At 35.0% G+C, this 12,745-nt stretch overlaps 1 protein-coding gene across 1 annotated transcript; it reads left to right on the forward strand.

Annotated features, from left to right (window-relative positions):
* Nucleotides 1-10,039: 10,039 nt before the first annotated feature.
* On the forward strand, nucleotides 10,040-10,820 carry LOC137647870 (trophinin-like). The gene is made up of 2 exons (XM_068380824.1): nucleotides 10,040-10,522; nucleotides 10,650-10,820. Exons 1-2 carry the CDS (start codon nucleotides 10,040-10,042, stop codon nucleotides 10,818-10,820), a joined length of 654 nt encoding a protein of 217 aa, XP_068236925.1.
* The last annotated feature ends 1,925 nt before the right edge of the window (nucleotides 10,821-12,745 follow it).

The following is a 12,745-nucleotide window of genomic DNA, read 5'->3' on the forward strand; positions in this document are numbered from 1 at the left end:
AATAATAATAATAATAATAAATTTAATAAGATTTTAAAGAGATTTGGTCTTACTACTTATCATTATTCAGTTATTTAGAAGATAATGACTCTCCCACCACCTTCCTACAGAAATATACTCAATAATTAGACCAATAGATTTTACATATCATAAAATGCGAACGAAATAGATTCGTCCAAGAAGATATCAAATCAAACTCTCGCCTGGCAACTTCCCCCCGAACAGCTGATACATCATTTAGCCTCACCACTGCTGAAAACCTAATCCATCGATAAAATCAGATCAATCGAGTCGGGTACACTCGAGGAAAACTCAGTTGCGACACTTCTCCTAATGGGTAATCGCAAAGGCCAGCAATTCGTTTGATTTCATTTCATTTCGGTGTGTGGCTTTCAATAATATACCCTTTCGAAGTGTGCTTAGTGGGATATTTTGGTGGTATTATGCCTCGGTACTAAGATGTAAAATGCCACTTTCTCTAAAAAGGAAAATGTTTTGGTATGGTCTTACTAAGAAGTAAAATGCCACTTTCTCTAAAAACGAAAAGTATTTCATTGATATGGTCTTACTAAGATGTAAAATGCCACTTTCTCTAAAAACTATAGTATTTTATTGATATGGTTCTACTAAGAAATAAAAGGCCACTTTCTCTAGAACGAAAAATATTTTATTGATAAGGTCATACTAAGATGTAAAATGCCACTTTCTCTAAAAAGAAAAGTATTTTATTGATATGGTCTTACTAGGAAGTAAAATGCCAGTGTCTCTAAAAAGAAAAGCATTTTATTGATATGGTCTTACTGAGAAGTAAAATACCACTTTCTCTAAAAAGAAAAGTATTTTATTGATATGGTCTTACTAAGAAGTAAAATGCCACTTACTCTAAAAAGAATAGTATTTAATGAGATGGTCCTACCAGTATTAATTTATGCATCAGAAACTGTGAGCCTTACTAAAGCCTTAGAACATAAGATAGATACAACTCAAAGAGCTATGGAAAGAATAATGATGGGAATAACATTAAGATACAGGAGAAGAGCAAATGGATACGAGAGCAAAATAAAGTAGAGGATATTCTAACATGGTAGAAAAAAAAAATGGAAATGGGCATGACATATAATGAGAATGACAGATATTAAGTGGACATTAAGAATAACAGAATGAATCCCTGGCGATTGCAAGCGAAGCAGGGGAAGGAAGAGAATGCAATAGAATGACGAACTAAGAAAATTTGCTGGCATAAACTGACATAGAAAAACCATAAACAGACACGAGTGGAAGGACATGTTTGAGACCTTTGTTCTGCAGTGGATCAGTAACGGCTGATGACAATGGTACACACACGCGCGCACACACACACACACATACACACACACACACACACACACATATATATATATATATATATATATATATATATATATATATATATATATATATATATGCGTGCATATATATATGTGTATATAATGTCTTTTTTGGAAAGTTTTATGTTTCCTATTTTATTTATTCAATTCTTTTGTATATTCTTGTGCTTTTCATACTTTTTAAAACAAACAGTGTATAGAGTGAAAAGTTTGGATTTCAACGTTTTAGAGATGGGTTTTAAAGTTTTAAACTTTTAAACCTAAGGTTTAAAGGCCACTCATGAATGGCAGAGGCAAGAGACAGCGACAATGCCCTAAACACTGACCCTATACCTATGTGATCAGCACCCAAAGCTAGGGCCAAGAAGGGCCAGGCAATGGCTGCTGATTACTCAGCAGGTAAACCTATAGGCTCCCACAAACCCCCTTCCTTAGCTCACAAAGATGGTGAGGTTGTAGACACTAAAGGAATTATCGAGTTTGAGTGTGATTCGATCTCCCGTCCAGCAGAACGTCAAGCAGGGACGTTTCCAATAGGCCACAACAATCATTAAGATAGATAATTAGTGCAAATTAACGTACTGATTCCTTATTTCTATAAGGATGCCTTTGTTAGTTTATTATCGCGTGGTTATTATGACGAATAGTGCATACAACGATAATTGGAACAATGATAATTAAAGATATATGACGAGTCAAGGGGGTTTTGAGTATTATTTAGAAGTGAAATGGGACATATTATACCTTTCTGAAGAGGTGAAATGAGACAAATTATATCTTTTTGAAGTAGTGAAATGGGACAGATTATATCTTTCTGAAGAGGTGGAATGAAACAAAATATTTTGAAGAAGTAAAATCCGACATTTTTGAAGAAGTAAAATGGAACAATATCTTTTTAAAGAAATGAAATGGAACAATATTTTTTTGAAGAAGTGAAATGGAACAATATCTTTTTGAAGAAATGAAATTGGACAAATTATATCTTTCTGATGAAGTAGAATGGGACAAATTATTTCTAACCGAGAAAATAATTCTATTTTTAACTTTTATGAAAACTTAATGACTCATTGATCATTTTATATAGAAATGGGAGTATGGGTCAAATCCCTGCTGATTATTACCAAGAAATCATAAATATACTAACAGCCTCCTTTATTTACTTTGCAGGTGTAATACAGCTGTGTGAAATCAACTCAGAGAAACTGAGATGTGAAGTTAAAAAAAAAATGGATTTGGACCAAGACACGAATAAAGGTATGGTTATAGAGTTCAAAGATTCCTAGTTATGACTTAGAGTTCGTGTTTCTTTTGTGTCTTAGTAAATATCGTTTATTCATTAATTGTCAGTGTTTAAACTCTGTTTATTCTTCAGTTCATTGAATGACATTTAATGAACGGGAATAGTCTAAGTCTATTGAATGTTTATTCTTCAGTTCATTGAATGACATTTAATGAACGGGAATAGTCTAAGTCTATTGAAATTCATGTTCCATATTGTCGCCGTCAAGTCCAGGGATAAGGTAACTTATTTCCTTTTCGGGTTGCAATAAAAAAAAGATAAATTTATCCAGGACCGAAAAGGAACCGGGTTTAGGAAGGCTCAGGACTCCAGCCTCGGTCGCCATGTTGCTCTCATCCCATCATCATCCTATACAATCCTTCATTTTCACAACCGTATCCCACTTAAGGGCTGCCGAAAGGGCAAGAGCCCGTGGTCCCATTATAAGGGAGACTAATCTATATATATATATATATATATATATATATATATATATGTGTGTGTGTGTGTGTGTGTGTGTGTGTGTGTGTGTGTGTGTGTGTAAGGTAACTTAACGTTGGTTAATAAAGAACCCAGAGTAAGAGTACTTCCATCCTCTGGGTGGTACGTAATATCCTATTTGCTGTGACTTTCTGTGTTGCCACTCTTTTAAACACTGTTAAAAAGCTGTAATTTTATACAGAAATTCTCCGTAAAAATATATTGTTCTCTCCCGTATTTCAGTGAAATACAGGCGACCGTAATTTGTACCCTACTTTGTTATTATCTTTAACGTCTTGGTGACCGTAATATCACTCCTTAATGTCAATATATCCGTTTTTAAAACGGTAAATGCCTGTCAACATTTATTCCAGGAATTTTACCGTTTTTACGGCAAATTTTTAACAGCATATCACAGCCATTTTAAGGATAAAAATATTAAATCAGTTCTATTGTGTCAGTAAAACTTCAAAAGTTCAAACTTACAGAAAATGTTTTTATGTTGAACAGGCTGACATAAGTCTTTTTAGAGTTTATATATAACATATCTGTTTTGATGTTGTTACTTTTTTTTAGATATTTTATTGTTATTTTTTCTCATCGTTTATTTATTTCCTTATTTCATTTCCGTAATGGGATATTTTTCCCTGTCGGAGCCCTTGGACTTATAGAATCTTGCTTTTCCAATTAGGGTTGTAGCATGGCTAGTAATAATAATAATAATAATAATAATAATAATAATAATAATAATAATAATAATAATAGTAATAATAATAATGATATCCTTAAAACTTTTGATATACAGAGAATCATTTTTCGCTGCATGAAAATCTAAAGAAATAAGTATTACAATATGAACGGCTGGTATTTGGATAAGAAACGACACTATCAGAATAAGATCGCCTAATATCACGCGGAGTCTCTCCACGATGGAGGTCAATTTAGTGGGAGAATGAGATCAACCAATCAGGTTCACTTTCAGAGACGCTCTCCCACTAATGGCCAATCACGAACGTCAGTAATTCGTCCAACTCGATTTCAACGAGCGATAGTGAGTCAGCACTCGAGGGGTATTTATAGAATTGGGAGAGGAAACGAGGCAAATCACGGGGGGAAAGGTATTGGATAAAACTGTAAAATGCGATCACATCTACGGAGTTTTGAAACGCTTGTTTAGATGGGCGCTAGCAAATTGAAAACATTTTATATATCATCTGTATATCTGAGTGGGGATACCTTATTATTATTATTATTATTATTATTATTATTACTTGTTAAGCTACAACCCTAGTTGGAAAAGCAGGATACTATATGCCCAGGGGACCCAACAGGGAAAATAGCCCAGTGAGGAAGAGAAACAAGGAAAAATAAGATATTTTAAGAACGGTTTGGTAATATCAGTGATGTCAGGTGTATGAGGACAGAGGAGAATCTGTAAAGAATAGGCCAGACTATTCGGTTTATGTGTAGGCAAAGGGAAAGATAACCGTAACCAGAGAGAAGGATCCATTGTAGTACTGTCTGGCCAGTCAAACAACCCCATATCTCTCTAGCGGTAGTATCTCAACGGGTAGCTGATTCCCTGACCAACCTACTACTTACGCGGTGAAAGGGTTTGTGTATTTTCATGATCAGCAAAGCTGCACGAGTCAGGGCTAGCCATACTAGGTTGGTTTGCAGTGAGAGATCAAACTAAAGTCTCCCACCGTCACCAATCTGCAGTGGCCAGCGTGGTGATGAAAATTGGTTAAACCACAGACAACGAGTAAGGTCATGTCTGAGGCCTTTCTCCTGCGGTGGACTAGAAACGGCTGAATTTGTTGTAGTTCTATGAACTCTTTTAGGTACAACATAGGAGAAATAAATAAGAAAGGAGAGTCAATTTAGATGTTTTAAATAGGCTAAGGATTAACGTAACTGAACCTAGGTAGTGCAAATTAAAGATGATTATGCAAATCTGTAGAGTTGAAATATGTATAGATTGGCTTCCTTTTAATGAAAAATATTGACATCGTCAAGGAAAGGCGATTGCTGTACCTTGCGGTAACGTCCCTGACTGGTGATCGCTAGAGTGGGGCTCGCGTCCCCCTCAAACTCGTTAGTTCCTTTGGTCGTTGTAACCTCATCATCCTTGTGAGCTAAGGAGGGGAATTTGGGGTAGTCTATAGGTCTATCTGCTGAGTCATCTGCAACCATTGCCTGGCCCTCCTTGGCAGCTTTGTGGAGAGGGGGCATGGGCGCTGATCATATGTATATATGGTCATTCTCTAGGGCAATGTCACTGTCCATTGCCTCTGCCATTCATGAGCGGCCTTTAAAAACATTAAACATGATTATGATACAATAAAGTAGTTAGAATTTAACTAAACCTTTCGCTCAATACTGAATACCAAAATTGTAGCTTATTCCCTTTAATGTTTAATGTTTCAAATAGAAATGCTAAACACTTTCAAATAGAGGCTTCAGTCGATGTACATCCAGGCTAATGACTTTCAGAGCAAATTTCATCCGCCTACAAGCTAAGCCTTGATATGTCAGTTGATTGATGAATGTCAGCTAGTATTTCAATGGCTAATCATCGACGTTCCAAGTCGAAGCTTTTGATAAAGCTGGATGAAGAGAAATGACGGTACTAATAGTCCTCTAGGTAGGAGAATTGGATAGAATGTGAATTCTTCATCATCATCTCCTCCTACGCCTATTGATGCTAAAGGGCCTCAGTTAGATTTCGCAAGTCGTCTCTGTCTTTAGCTTTTAAATCAATACTTCTCCATTCGTCATCTCCCACTTTAAGCTTCATGGTCGTCAGCCATTCATACAAAAGGTCATAAGATATATTAGTAAGATTAATCAATATAATATAGAGTGAATGATAAAGCAATGATAAGAAAAATAATGAAGTGGCATAGGTTAAATTATGGAGATTTTTTTTATTATTATTAATTTTAGGGGTTAGAAACGTTGGCGATTTGCCGAACTGTGGTTTGAGTCCCGCTCAAGCTCTGTAGTTTCTTGAAGTGTCTGCAACTTCACCATCCTTGGGAGCTAAGGATACCCTATAGGTCTATCTGCTGAGTCATCATCGGCCATTGCCTGGTCCTCCCTGGTCCTATCTTGGGTGGAGAGGGGCTTGGACGCTGATCATATATAGATATAGTCAGTCTCCATGGCATTGTCCTGCTAGTTAAGGCATTGTAACTGTCCCTTTACTCTGTCATTCATGAGCGGCCTTTAAGCCCTTAAACTATATCTGACTGGCCATTGAATAACTCGTCCAACTTCACCGAGAAGATTTATTAAGTCTTTTACTGATTTTGACTCTTATGAGAGTAATAAAGTTTGTATTATGAGATCTTACGTCAGTCGTTGTATGTTTCTGCTTCAATAAAATGGGTGGAGAACTCAAAGAGGAAATAGGATTTGATCATGATCAACAAACTTAAAGTATACCCGTATCTAACCCCATTGCCTCCATAAGGTCAAAATGTATAATTTAGTTCGGTTTTGGTTAACATTTTTATTCATTATTATAATGAAAATCTTTCATTTAATTTTGCTAGTAACTGAAATCATACGCGCTAAGACAATAGAGTTTTACATTCTCTCTCTCTCTCTCTCTCTCTCTCTCTCTCTCTCTTCTCTCTCTCTCTCTCTCTCTCTCTCTCTCATTCACGAATATGACATGTTATTAACAACTTCCTTCAAACCAACTTAATCATTGTGTTAAAATTTATATAATACGATATAAAGCAACACTAAAAATCGTATGGCTGGATTTTGAATTTCAATAACTGATGATGTAATATTTTCGCTTGACGTTTCCGTCATCACATAAAGGGCCCCTCTCGAGTAGTTTTAGATTCAGCTGAAACAGCATCTAAAAGGACACTTAAATGCCGTGAAATCACCCTCCATAACATCCTGTTTCTACTCGATGCTTGTTATTTGAGACAGAAATTGACTGTGAATTGTTCTAATAGTACCTTCGAGTCAAAGACCACTTTCGCTCATGTGTTAAGGAAGTCGGTAATTATTCACGCTATCACCAGCAACTATATATATAGTGAGGTTTTTTGCCTTAAGGTAAATATCTACAGCCAACATCCCTGAAGTTCCTATCTCGCCTCTGATTGGTTGATGTGTTTGATTGCTTCTGGTGGGTGGTAAGCATCACACTTTTCCGCCAATCGTAACGAGCTACAAATGATATCGGTTGTGGAAATTAACAATTTACTGAAAAATAAATATCCCTAGTTACAGATTCAGATATTCTAGTTATGAATTCACATTAGATCAAATCTGAGGAATTGCAAAATAAGTTTTAATTTATATTGATTACTATCAATTTCCCCTCAAGCTGAATTACAATATACTGACCAGGTAAAAATTATAAAACTATCATCATCATCTACGTCTATTGAAGCAAAGGGCCTCGGTTAGATTTCGCCAGTCGTCTTTTTCTTGGGCTTTTAATTCAATACTTCTCCATTCATCATCTCCTACTTCGCGCTGCATAGTCCTCAGCCATGTAGTTTTGGGTCTACCAACTCTTCTAGCGTCTTGTGAAGCCCAGCTGAACGTTTGATGAACTAATCTCTCTTGGGGAGTGCGAAGAACCAGTATTTAACAGCAGCAAATCAATGTATTTAAACGCTGTATATTTCTTTAGAGGGATAACCAAAAAAAAAAATATATTGACCTCACTGGTTTAATGCAGCAATGACGCTGGACACGCATACGATGTATTTGCTATTTGCAAATTAGAAACTAATTTCATAAGCAAAACAATTTCTCTTTTTTTCAATGGCGCTCCGGCTGATTGGAAGCGTTATAACTGCAGGCACACATTAAGTGCGTAATGGAATGTGAAATTCCCAATCGTGTATGGTTAATGATTTATTGATAGACACTGACGCCTGTAGTTTTGTGAACTAAATCATTAAACGTTTTTCTGACGCTTTGGTCAAGGCAGTTTTCACAGAGAGAGAGAGAGAGAGAGAGAGAGAGAGAGAGAGAGAGAGAGAGAGAGAGAGAGAGAGATGAATGTGTCTTTGAATATTAGCTGCACAAGAGAGAGAGAGAGAAAGAGAGAGAGAGAGAGAGAGAGAGAGAGAGAGAGAGAGATGAATGTGTCTTTGAATAGTAGCTGCACAAGAGAGAGAGAGAGAGAGAGAGAGAGAGAGAGAGAGAGAGAGAGAGAGAGAGATCTTTATAACAAAATCTGTTTTGATAGACTTCTATGATCTTTCAAGTATATTTTTACTATGAAGATAACACTTTATCAATTACATTTATCATGATTGCAGGCTATGGCGAAAAGGAAGGTGCTATGGGATATATTTTGTATTGCCATATTACATGAAAAAGAGGAATTTATTATAAAATCTGTTTTGATAGAATTCTATAATCTTTCAAGTATATTTCAACTATGAAGATAACATTTTATCAATTACATTTATCATGATTGCAGGCTATGGTGAAAAGGAAGGTGTTATGATATACATTTTGTACTGTAACATTACATGAAAAAGAGGAATTTCATGCAAGGGTCTTCATATGCCCTTACGATTCTTTTCTTGTTTCTGTACCTAAGGTAAAAATAAGTACTTCAATAGCGAAAATGATTATGGATCAAATTTACTTCAATTAATCATCTTCGAATCTAATTACATGAACAACTATCAATAGTCTTTTTTTTTATATCAATAACGAGGGAAGGGAAACGTCCCGAAAGGTTACAATTCTTCATCTAGTCCATGTCATTACAGGTTAATTAAGTTTGCTTTGCAATACCTTTACTTCGCCTACCTTTTTATGTCCTTTGAAGTGGTTCATTTCGTTCTGTCGGAAAGCGACCTTTGGATGAATTCGTTCTTAATTAACTCAAAATCTTTAAAGGCATCAATCGAACGAAATCCCTGTTGGATGGGCAATAATTGTGAATCACAATCAACGGACAATAACTAATTGAATTGTTATTGTCCTTCCGATAGATTTTCTTCATTCAGATGCTTTTTTATATCAATGGGACAAAGGTGTTTGTAATACTTGTCTCTGTCAATTACGTGGGCTCCAGACCACCAGGATATTACATACACATATATGGATGTCTCTATAATTGTTTCATGGTGTTAGAAAGGTTCTATAATTGTTTGGAGGTCTCTATAATTGTTCTATGGTGTTGAAAAGGCTCTATAATGGTTTTAAGGTGTTTAGAAGTCTCTATAATTGTTCTATAGTATTTGGAGGTCTGTATAACTGTTCTATGGTGTTTGGAAGTTTAAAATTGTTCTATGGTGTTTGGAAGTTTAAAATTGTTCTATGGTGTTTGGAGGTCTAAAACTGTTCTATGGTGTTTGGAGGTCTCTATAATTCTTCTATGGGGTCCAGAGGTCTCTATAATTTTTCTATGGTGTTGAAAAGGCTCTATAATGGTTTTATGGTGTTTAGAAGTCTCTATAATTGTTCTATAGTATTTGGAGGTCTTTATAACTGTTCTATGGTGTTTGGAAGTTTAAAATTGTTCTATGGTGTTTGGAGGTCTCTATAATTGTTCTATGCTGTTTGGAGGTCTCTATAATTGTTCCATGGTGTTTGGAGGTCTAAAATTGTTCTATAGTATTTGGAGGTCTCTATAATTGTTCTATGGTGTTTGGAGGTCTCTAAAATTGTTCTATGGTTTTTGGAGGTCTCTATAACTGTTCTATGGTGTTTGGAAGTTTCTATAATTGTTTCAAGGTGTTTAGAGGTCTCTAAAATTGTTCTATGGTTTTTGGAGGTGTCTATTACTGTTCCATGGTGTTTGGAGGTGTCTATAGTAGTTCTATGGTTTTGGAGTCTTTATAATTGTTCTATGGTGTTTTGAGGTCTCTATAATTATTCTATGATGTTGGAAAGGCTCTATAATTGTTATATGGCGTTTGGGGGTCTCTGTAATTGTTCTATGGAGTTTGGAGGTCTTTATAAGGGTTCAATGGTGTTTGGAGGTGTAAATAATTGTTTTATAGTGTTCGAAAGTCTCTATACTTGTTCTATGGTGTTTGGAGGTCTCTATGATTGTTCTATGGGGTCCAGAGGTCTCTATAATTTTTCTATGGTGTTTAGGGGTCTCTATAATTTTTCTATGGTAATTGGAAGTCTCTATAATTGTTCTATGTGGTTTGGAGGTCTCTATAATTGCTCTATGGTGCTGGGAGGTCTCTATAATTGTTCTATGGTGTATGGAAGTTTCTATAATTGTTCTATGGTGTTTGGAGGTGTCTATAATTGCTCTATGGTGTTTGGAGGTGTCTATAATTATTCTATGGTGTTTGGAGGTCTCTATAATTGTTCTATGGTGTTTGGAGGTCTCTATAATTGTTCTATGGTGTATGGAAGTTTCTATAATTGTTCTATGGTGTTTGGAGCCTCTATAATCATTCTATGGTGTTTAGGGGTCTCTATAATTTTTCTATTGTAGTTGAGGGTATATTTGGGTTCTATGATGTTTGGAGATCTCTATAATTGTTCTATGGTATTTGAAGTCTATAATTATTCTCGCTATGGTGTATGGGGGAGACCGTATGTCTGTCATTGTGGCTTCAGATTCCGTAGATCTTAAAGTGATGGATGATATGGAGAGGAGAGGTTTAGTGGAGGAGGTTGCCTCTGATAGAAGACATAGGAGAGAGAGCATCAGGCAACCGACCCCTTAATGTAGGGATAACGGTGAGGAAGAAGAAGATTCAGTTGATATTAATCGTTAGAGCTATTTTCTGAAACTGAATCTTTAAGTGTCATTTCAGTTCCATCTTTCACTATTGCTTCATTCATCTTTTCTGTTTCTCTATTCGATTTAATCATTCAAATTCTAGTTGCATTTGTCATGTGTCTGGCGGTTAGCTTGTACCGAATGCTCATTGATCTTTGACTTGTTAAACATGTAATCACTGTGCCTTGAAATTGGTTGTTGCAAATAAAACAACTTGAATTCCCTGCTGTATCTTACACATATATCAGATTGATTAAATACAACAATTATGTACAAAACTACTTTAGAGATTTATATAGATTGATATATACTTACCTAAATTCATGCATTAACCGGCACAGTATCTTTAAAACTGCATCGAATATATGATTTTATTTTTGATACGAGGTCGGGTTTTATACTGATACTGTTTTGTGATATATTCACAGTGAATAAGATCAAAACTGTGGAATGAAATTAGATTACAAAATTATTCATATTTCATTGATAAGATTACTACAAGATTTATCTTATTATTTTGGTCAAAACAAATCAAAATACATTTTATTCTATAATATATCCAATTCTTAAGACATTTCATAATATATTATTCAACTTCAAGATTGTTATATATGAAAAGTTCATTGTATATGATTTTTATATAATTTTCCAAGATACTGAAATCATAGATTAAATAAGACAATAAAAAATCCATAATTATTGGAATATTCTGCACTGTTTATATAGGACATGTAATACTTATGGCAACATAAAATTCAAAATGGAAAGTAAAATAAAAAACTAGAGTTAAAATAATAGGATAAATTTTGATTTTTTTATAAGAAACGCTTATTCATAAAGGTATAAACTAAAGAGGTTTTATGGAGCCAATGATAACAGAAATATTGTATAAACAAGTTGTATAGTTCTGGTATATTCACTCCAAGCGTTAAGTATAGAATAAAGAAAAAACATGTATAGAGCAGATAGTTTGGCATCTTATCCTAAGTTTGATGTAGGGCAGTGTAAACGAAAATGAAGTATATTAATAAACTTTAATCCATGAACAAGCTTTAATCTATCCAAAATACAAGTCTAGTTAGACAATTAGCAAGTTTCTCTCTCTCTCTCTCTCTCTCTCTCTCTCTCTCTCTCTCTCTCTCTCTCTCTCTCTCTCTCTCTCTCTATATATATATATATATATATATATATATATATATATATATATATATATATATCATTACAAATTCGAATGGGACGAGAGAGAGAGAGAGAGAGAGAGAGAGAGAGAGAGAGAGAGAGAGAGAGAGAGAGAGAGAGGAACAACAATAGATAGAGAGGGGCCATATATATATATATATATATATATATATATGTATATATATATATATACTGTATATATTATATATATATTATATGTATATATATATATATATATATATATATATATATATATATATATACATATATATATAAAGAGAGAGAGAGAGAGAGAGAGAGAGAGAGAGAGAGAGAGAGAGAAGGAGTTGAAGGCTACCATCTTCCATGGCTTTCTCTCACATACTAACCGTTCTTCTTCCCCTTCGTCTTTATTAATCCTCCTTCCTCAACTCACTCGTTCCTCATCACCCGCCCCCCTCACCCCCCTCACCCACCCCCTCGCCTACCCCCTCCATGACGACCGTATAAAAGGACGCTCCTAAAACTTTTAGTTGTTAAAACACTAACGAAGGAATGGCATCGTAAAGAGATTTGCTTTGATTTGGAATTCAACCCGATCTTCTTTGTTTCTTTCATAAAACTAGAGAGCCAAACCAAATGGATATATTATTGGTTGTGCTGGCCGATATGATAACGTCCCTGACTGGTGATCGCCAGACTTGGGTTCGA

The sequence above is a fragment of the Palaemon carinicauda genome, chromosome 10 (genome assembly GCF_036898095.1).
Source record: "Palaemon carinicauda isolate YSFRI2023 chromosome 10, ASM3689809v2, whole genome shotgun sequence".
Classification (NCBI taxonomy): domain Eukaryota; kingdom Metazoa; phylum Arthropoda; class Malacostraca; order Decapoda; family Palaemonidae; genus Palaemon; species Palaemon carinicauda.

Bases quoted from the DNA above. Each gene is read 5' to 3' on its own strand.
- LOC137647870 (XM_068380824.1), top strand. From the start codon at position 10,040: ATGGCGTTTGGGGGTCTCTGTAATTGTTCTATGGAGTTTGGAGGTCTT. The intron at 10,523-10,649 runs GTGTTTGGAGCC...TGGTATTTGAAG, and splicing joins GTTTCTATAATTGTTCTATG to TCTATAATTATTCTCGCTAT.